Source organism: Aulonocara stuartgranti (genome assembly GCF_965226115.1).
Source record: "Aulonocara stuartgranti genome assembly, chromosome: 17".
NCBI classification, from domain to species: Eukaryota; Metazoa; Chordata; class Actinopteri; order Cichliformes; family Cichlidae; genus Aulonocara; species Aulonocara stuartgranti.
The window spans coordinates 5854788-5863556 of NC_138953.1; the positions used below are offsets into that span (position 1 = coordinate 5854788).

The 8769-nt window shown below is 40.8% G+C and overlaps 1 protein-coding gene across 2 annotated transcripts in view; it reads left to right on the forward strand.

Moving 5' to 3' along the window:
• The window catches only part of jak1 (Janus kinase 1), a 32359-nt gene extending 24285 nt beyond the window's left edge, over positions 1-8074 (forward strand). For both annotated transcript variants that reach the window (XM_082511893.1, XM_082511894.1), the window contains exons 17-25: positions 792-943; positions 1102-1252; positions 2066-2154; positions 2526-2718; positions 2973-3097; positions 3184-3356; positions 3977-4094; positions 4545-4655; positions 6368-8074. In XM_082511893.1, the coding sequence (XP_082368019.1) occupies positions 792-943; positions 1102-1252; positions 2066-2154; positions 2526-2718; positions 2973-3097; positions 3184-3356; positions 3977-4094; positions 4545-4655; positions 6368-6508 (1253 nt within the window). In that variant the 3' untranslated portion in view covers positions 6509-8074. The remainder of the gene's footprint in view (positions 1-791; positions 944-1101; positions 1253-2065; positions 2155-2525; positions 2719-2972; positions 3098-3183; positions 3357-3976; positions 4095-4544; positions 4656-6367) is intronic.
• The last annotated feature ends 695 nt before the right edge of the window (positions 8075-8769 follow it).

The following is an 8769-nucleotide window of genomic DNA, read 5'->3' on the forward strand; positions in this document are numbered from 1 at the left end:
CCATTTGTTCCCGGAACTTTACCGTTTTTTTCCCCATGTCTCCATCACTTTACTGATCAACTGGTTTTCCAGTTAGACATCGATGTTCTTGTACATGGATTTGATTGAACATAATGGATAAAGTGCTCAGAAACCCACTGGGAGCAGTCTTCAGTGCTTCCCAGCAATTTCAGATCACTTTGCTCAAAACCCTCTAATCCATTGTCCCCCCCCCCCCCCCCAATTATGTAATTTCCCGCTCAGATATCTGTTCGGCTCCCCCGCCGTTTCTTTCCTTCTTGACCTCTTAGTACTTACACTGCTCATCTATCTATCTAGTGGAGGTCAGCCAATCATTTAGCCCGTCTTCCAGTCAAAGCCGAGCCGGCCAATACAAAGCCTTTTTTTAAAATTTACTTCAAGCAGCAATTTAACATTTTGTGTCGGCTACCTGCCAGCTGGCTTGTCAGAGCTAGACTGTAATTAATTATTTTTCTTTGAAATTGGGGCATTGTGAGTGTGTAGACGCATAACCTGCCCTAAGATGTCTTTTACAGTGTGAAAAGTCCACACACACACACACACACACACACACATATACACACTCACACACACATGCATATGTTTTGGGGGTTTTAGCCGTTTATCAAGAACAAACTGGTGACGTTAGAGCCTGAGGATGATAACATGATTTGATAATTAAGTAAAAACATGTTGTTCACGGTTTCTTTTTTGCTTTTACTTCATGAAACTTGAAACTGCAAGTGCAACTTTTAAACAAAGTGGAGTTTGTTTGTGTCCACTTTGTGCAGAGTGTGTGCATCGTATCCCGTGGATTGCTCCAGAGTGTGTGAGGAATGCCTCGTCACTGGGTGTCGCAGCTGACAAATGGGGATTTGGTACTACTCTGTGGGAGATCTGCTATGATGGCGAGGTTCCCCTCAAAGACAAGAAGCTTACAGAGGTAAAGAGCACACACAAGCACTGATGATCATCCAACCAAGTGTCCCTCGGTTTCTTTCTGTTTTTGTTTTTTTTTAACCATCTCTGTCCATCCGTATCGACTGGTCAGTTTTCATGCAGCACCTTGTTCATACGTGTTTTCATGTCTGTTCTGAGCAGAAGGAGAGATTTTATGAAACAGAGTGCCAACTGGCCACCCCGGACTGCACAGAGCTAGCTGAACTCATGACCCACTGCATGAACTATGACCCCAAGAAGAGACCTTTCTTCAGGGCTATTGTCAGAGAGATGGATCAGCTCATAGAAAAAAGTATGTCCGAGTATGTCTGTACGTCATATAAAACCAGTTTTTACACTTAATAAAGAGGCTGCACATATGAAACCTGAGCAGCATTAGATTTCAGTCATCGTATTGCTGCTGTGTCCAGCTTTTATTCGTTCTAGATGCTCAGAGTTGAAAAATGTTTAATTTAAGCCAATAACACTGCATAAGACTACAAAACAAGTGAAGTACAAGTTAAAACATTGTGATCTTTTTTTGTTTGTTTTGTTTTTTAAATATCGGCATGGTACCTGAATGTGAAGCATGCTTTCTATCTCATGGAGTAGCAGGCTGTGAACAGACTTGTTTACACTACTCAGAGGTTCTTGAGGAAGTTCACTGGGTGCATTGTCAGAGATCAGCCCCTCAAATGGGCCCCATGGCAGGATATTATACTCTCTTCTTCCACCTGCTGGTTAGAATTGGGTACTGCAACCCATTTTACTCAAGCCAGTTTTATCATATAATGAAACCCTAAGGGACAAAAATATTTCAAGCTACTATAATTCTCACTGTTTGTGAGTATTGTTTGTTTGTTTGAATTTTTTGTTAGAATTAGGTAAATATTCAAAATGATGACACGTAAAAGGTTTTGCCTGAGTGATGTATTGTCCTGCCAGAAGTAGCCATTTCTGTGGAAACATGAGTAAACAGGTAATTACATAACCACACAGAGTTCTAGTGAAAACGTCGACACTGTCGACCACAATGGACTTCCTATGACACAAGCGTGCATGTGCTGTGAGAGAGACGTGCTGTACTCAGTGTGCCTAATGAATTTGCCTCTTTTTGTTCTTTCAGACCCTTCTATCAAACCCCAGCCAACACCAGATGTTGACCCCACCATGTTTGAAAAGAGATTTCTCAGGAAGATCAGAGATCTGGGAGAGGTACAGTGCTGCTGTGTCTAGCTTCATTCGTGTTGAGCCAATCATAGGATTCATTTTGTTAGTAATTAGACTGACGCACAAAAAACTTGGCACCAGACATGAAAAATGGCTTTATTAAATATAAGTCTATTTGGTCCAGTGGGTGTAAGCTTACAGGTATATATATAAATATATATATTGCAGTGGCCCCTCTTTTTAGGGGTCACCACAGCAGGTCATCTGCCTCCATCTATCCCTAGGACCTTCAGAGCTTCCCTGTGATCTGAGCATAACAGAACTAGATGAACTAAACGAGCCAATGGATGAAGTTTCCCATGTAGTTGTTTGTCTGCTGTTCAGTACTTAAAATTTGTTTCATGTTTCTCGTGCAGGGTCACTTTGGTAAGGTGGAGCTATGCCGCTACGACCCTAGGGGGGACCGAACGGGCGAGATGGTGGCTGTGAAGTCGCTGAAGCCCGAGAACCGAGAAGAGCAGAGCAACAACCTCTCCAGAGAGATCGACATCCTGAAGGATCTCTACCATGAAAACATAGTCAAATATAAGGGCATTTCCCAAGAAGAAGGTATTCTGTCCACTGCATGATGATGATATTGAAGATTTTGAATGTGTTTTTAAAGTTAGTTTTTGAGAGAGAAACTGACATAACCGAATATTAGAAATTAACTTTTAGTTTGACTCTATAAATTGAGCGAGGACATACTTGTTGTTGAAGACCATAAATAGATTCTGGAGTAAACCTTCAGACCAGCAACAAGTGTTTCAAACATAATATCATGTATACACAAAGTCTGACTGCATGTTTTTATGAATCTATAGGTGGTCAGGCTATTAAGCTGATCATGGAGTATCTTCCACTGGGCAGCTTGAAGGAGTATCTGCCCAGAAACAGAGCCAGGATCAGCATCCCCACCTTGCTCAGCTACTCTGTGCAGATATGCAAGGTAATGCACCTTCTCTTCAGTTCCTTCAATTCCTTTTGGTCACTCTGAACCTGATGAAACATGACACTGTGTTTAATTCATTTTAGGGAATGGACTATTTGGGATCTCAAAATTACATCCACCGTGACCTGGCTGCCCGAAACGTGCTGATGGAGAACGAGACGACTGTGAAGATTGGTGACTTTGGCCTCACGAAGAGCATCAAAGATAACGAAGGTTATTACACAGTCAAGGACGAGAATGACAGCCCTGTTTTCTGGTAAGTCAAGAGGACAACAAAGAGATAATAGCTGAAAACCTGTGTGTGTGTGTGTGTGTGTGTGTGTGTGTGGTGGGGGCGGGGTGTCAGATGGTAAATGAAATGGATTGATAGGATTAATATAAAAAAGGCGCATATGGGCTCTTCTTTCTAGCAATATATTGACTCTGGTGTCAGCTGGCAGATAATTAAGCCTCAAGGATGTGTTTGCACTAAAATGACAGAAAAATGCACACTATGTCAGTCCGAGTTGTTTTATTCTATGAGGACATTAATCTCTAAAGCAGCTTTAATTATTATTTTTTAAATAAGATAACAAATAACAAGAAAACAGTTTAATAGTGGTGAACTATTACTGTTGTCCAACTCGCACACACGTCACCAAAAGTGACGTCACATCCGTTGGCACAAGCCATGCTTAGGTGCTGTTTGGGCCGGGTCTGCGCCTCTCAGGTTTCGTAACCTTGTGACGGTCCCACAGCGACACAAGTGTTAGATTTAGCTCTGCTGTTAACATACAGTTGAGGACACTATATGTTGCTCAGTAACCTCTCAGTATAGTGGAAGGATGAAGAAGGAACTGTCACAGTGACTGAGCCTTTATGCTTTTTGTGTTTCAGGTATGCTCCCGAGTGTCTGACTCTCTGTAAGTTTTACCTCGCTTCAGATGTTTGGTCCTTTGGGGTGACGATGTATGAACTCCTCACTTACTGCGACTCTGCCAAGAGCCCGATGAATGTAAGTGTGCAGCACTTTCATTACTAATATTTCCTATCTGCGACTCTGCATTAAGTACACATACTGTGCCAGTTGTGTAAAGTAAACGGCACACACATATTTGTATGTAGCAGATGGTGTTGGTCTTTGGCCAGAGTGGCAGATGATAGACTCCACTGTGAGCTTTCCAAAGTAGCTCGAGCCAGTGCTAAGAGCTCATTTTATCATTAACATCTTTTTACATCAGGCTTTTTGCTGCTACCAGAAGCACTAACTAATAAACCTGCACAGATTAGAAAGACTGAAGAATTATGGAAGCTAGAAAATAAAAGCCATTAAACCTGCAACACAGAGTGTGCACGTTCAACACTGCTATGACTAAAGTTGTATTTCTATGGCCCACATCTAAATGAAAGTAGAGAAAGTGTAGCGTATTTTCCTTTTGTAATCTCCCCTTGTCCTTACCCTCAGTGCTTCCTTGAAATGATTGGTAAAACTCATGGTCAGATGACTATCATCCGATTGGTGAAGGTGTTGCAAGAAGGAAAGAGGCTGCCGTGTCCTAAAGACTGTCCTGACTCTGTAAGTATTACCAGCGGTAATGATTTGGCTTTTTTTGTTTTTATTTACACAAATCCAAATACAGCATATTGAAAGAAAAACAACAGCCAGAGTAGGCTTCAAGAGAAGGTAAATATGGGCCTCTTAATGTGTGATGCGTTGTATTCATTCATTGGGAGTTTTTTACCTTAAATAGTTGACATTCATCTGTGCATTGTTGAGTACAAAATTGAGACGTTCTTACTCATAATCCAGTCATTTTTACTGCAATCACCAGTTTTTCACTCACAAACTGTGTTTCTTTCATAACTTCGCTCTTTAAAGAAGGACCGTTAACCACCGATGCTGCTTTTAGATATCTTTTTCAGACATTTCTACAGAAACTGCTGATGTCGGTTTCTGTAGAAATGTCTGATTTACACGAGATGTGGATTGACTTCCTGAAATATTGCTAATCATAGCAGTATCTTCACTGTGCTTTTATGGCATACTTCAGTAAAGGGGCACTCATTTCTTTCCTAACCTATTTACCGTAATTGTCGGGCTATAAGCCGCTACTTTTTGCACAAGCTTTGAACCCTGCGGCTTTTAGTCAGGTGCGGCTTTTCTATGGATTGTCCATGATTTTTGTCATATCGTAAGACGATTTGTTTTGTGTGTTCCGCTGTTGTACGGCACTACGTTGCCTGGCGGAAGGATCGGGGTTCAAGAGTGGTATGTTAGTCACATGTCCGTCCGCCAGGCAACGTAGTGCCGTACGAAGTAGCGCGAAAAACAAACTTCAAAGTAGCGGTACGCGTTCAGCGGGAGGCGTGGATGATGAGCGGCGATAAACTTGCGAAAAGCAAGTTATGCTCAACTCCACCGGTGGATTCTGACAGCGTGGAAAAGTGTGAAAACATCCACGATCACCAACGGATTTCTAAGGGCTGGACTGCTGCATGATGGAGAGGAGGACACCGCCACGGCCCTTCAGAGGGTGTTCGACTCTGACACTGACAACGAGGATTTCTTTGGTTTTGAAAGTGACAACGAAGGAGAGAAGCGGAGAGTGGATGACGAAGCCATCCTGAGCCTATTTGTATCCGACACTGGAGGAGAGGACTTTGGTGGTTTTAGAGCGCAGGAAGAAGAGAAAGATGGTGAATGACTGACTTTTCTTCTTGTTAAAGCCGTGTCACTGCACCTGAGCCTAAAAGGTAGTCCGAATCTATTTTTCTGGTGTGCTGTAGGCTACTGTTATGTACTACATGTGCAAATATGTACCCATAACTTGTTTTTCAAAATATTAATAAAAGTGATGTCTCCAAACAGCCATCTCTTTCCTGACAATTCCCTTTGTGCATATTCTCTTACATATGATAAGTCAACATTGAAACACCTGCGGCTTTTAGTCAGGTGCGGCTAATGTATGTACAAAACAGGATTTTCCCCGGATTTTAGCTTGTGCGGCTAATATTCAGGTGCGCTTTGTAGTCCGGGAAATACGGTAAGCAGAACTAAATAGTGAACAATTTTAATTGTAATCTTTGGTTTTATGTTAAATCAAAATGATTCAGTGAGTTTTAACATGCTGTCAGGTCACACTGAGGTTGCAGGCATTTAAGCAGCCGTCCAAGGAAACCTGACAGCATCAGATGTAAAAGTGTAGCGAGTCAGAGCTGCTGCAGTTTTGTTCGATTTTTAATTTTTAACAAAACTTCTTTTGATTGCCGTTTCTTTTTCCCTGACAGGTGTATGAGCTGATGCGAAGATGCTGGGAGCAGTCACCCGAGAGGAGGATCACCTTCAAGCGCCTGATTGAGGAGCTCACCACCGCTCAACAGCTCGCCCAACAGCAGCAGCAGCAACAAAACAGCCAACCAACTTTCTGAGGCGCTTGCAGTGAAGCTGACTTTGCTTGCCAGTCTGGATGCAAATGGAGATCCTGACCCCCGCCCCTCCTTCAGATCAGCATCTGCTTGTGCAGCTTTATTGTAAAGTCACGCTCCTTCATACTCACGTTTAAACTTTTAACTACCATGCCATAGTCTGCTATATTTTTTAAGGTTTTTATTTCACATATATTCAGATTTTGTGTTTTCAATTAAGAGTATTAGAAAAATATTTTAGCCCTCTTGTATACTACATGACCTGATCGCTTACTTCCAGCTGTCTTGAATATTATAAACGATTTGCACTGTCTTGTGGCCCAAAGACCTTCGAATTATGCAGGACTCTTGATGATGGACAATGGAAAGATTTTTTTAAAAAGGTCAAGGAAGGGACTCTTTTATGCCTGCATTTAATGGTTACATCACAGCCTTATTTGGGATGGATAGCTGGCAAAATCACGCTAGAAAACCTCACGTGGATGGATGGATGGATGGGATAAAGAAGATGGAACATAACCACAGATATCCAAGCTGTGGCTTCAGAGTTTTGTGCCACTGCTGTTTTGTTTTATGGACTCCTCTTTTTGGGAGAAACTTGCCAGATTTGAGCCTAGGAATTATGTGTGATAAACATCTGGATTTGCTGTTCGTAATGTGCACATGCAGTCACAGAAAAGTGGCATGTCATTAGAGCCAGTAGTCGGTCAGCATTTTTCCTTCCACCCCACTGTTGTGACTGTTTTACAGATTAAATATTTGCACGGTTAAAAACCATCAGTTCTTACTTGTAATTTCACGTTTTTTTCCTGATTAACAAAAAAATTAAACAAAATCTTTTGGGAATTTTGTGGACCATTTGAAAAAATGCAAGCACTGCGTTTGCACAAGAACAGAAAATCTGTTATTTTTTGTGTTCTTTCGATGTAACGGATGGATCGGTTATATCTTAACAGTCGACTGTTATTTGTGAGTACAATACTTGCGAGAGGCACTTGAGGGCAGTACAACTATACTTTTCCTTTTCTCTGATGTTATGGGGCTTTTAGTCTGAACCACAAATATTATATATCAAATACATAGACTCATTTTAGAGCCAATTCTCACTACTGTGGATTGTCTGTGAAGGAAGTTTAGATGATGTAACAAAAGCAAAAGTGGTGATTTTATACATTGTGTGCATGCCTTTTCCCCCCCCAATTTGCTAAAAAAGTATAATTTCTCCAACACTCATGTCGTCTGTGCATTTTCCAGTGTATACGTGCATTTATCCATGTGTATGTTGTATCATTTGAGCAGAGGGCTTTAGATATGCAGCCAGAAACTTTGCGCTCAGTCATGTATAACAACCCCAGAAACAGAGTCTACATAAAGGCGACAACAACAGGAGAGGGATGTGCTTCAGCCCACATTTTATTTAGGAATGTAAAAGACAATTCCTTCTGCTCTAAATAAGAGAAAAGAAATATATATTTTTCAAAAAAAAAAGATGTAAGTATGACTTATGGAATTTAAAATGATCCATAAATACACCATGAAAAAATAAATAAAATCAATGTTTGTGTCGTGTTTTGTCTGTCAGTCCAAATTCAGTATCATCACCTTCTGAAAACAGCTGGTTCTGTACATTACAGTTTGCAAGTAGGCATGCTAAGATTGCTCTAGAAAGACCTTATTCACAGTAAAACAATATCAATGTAAGTGTGATATAAAATTTTTGCAAAATCTAATGTATATTTCAGGTCAGAAAAAAACAAAACAAAATAAACTCCACATACTTAAAAAGCAGAAGCTGTTTACAAAGCAATAAGCAACAGCAAATTCTAGATTCATCTACAGCCATTAAAATGTGTTAGAAAAAAACCCTCAGAAATACTTTAGTATTGCAAAGCTTTGTGATCAACACACACACGCAGTCATTCACTATTGCAAAGTCCAGCATCAACGCTGGTCTTGTGTAATACGCAGGATACATATTGAGTACAGAGGCATCGCACAGATGCTGAGAGGGAGCTCGGTTTACACAAGAACAGAAAGAAAGAAAGAAAATTGTGGATTTGGCTGTGTTTGTGCAAATTCTACAAACAAATAAATCACAATTCAGCTAAACTGCACAAGACACAACATTTTCTATTCTAATGGAAACGGAGCTCTCAGACAATCAGCCCGACTGTTTTTTCATGTCTATTAACAACTCTTTTTTTTTTTTGTTAAAGTTGCATTTGCACATAGTTTATCCAGAGCTCTAAAGTCTAAAAATCAAC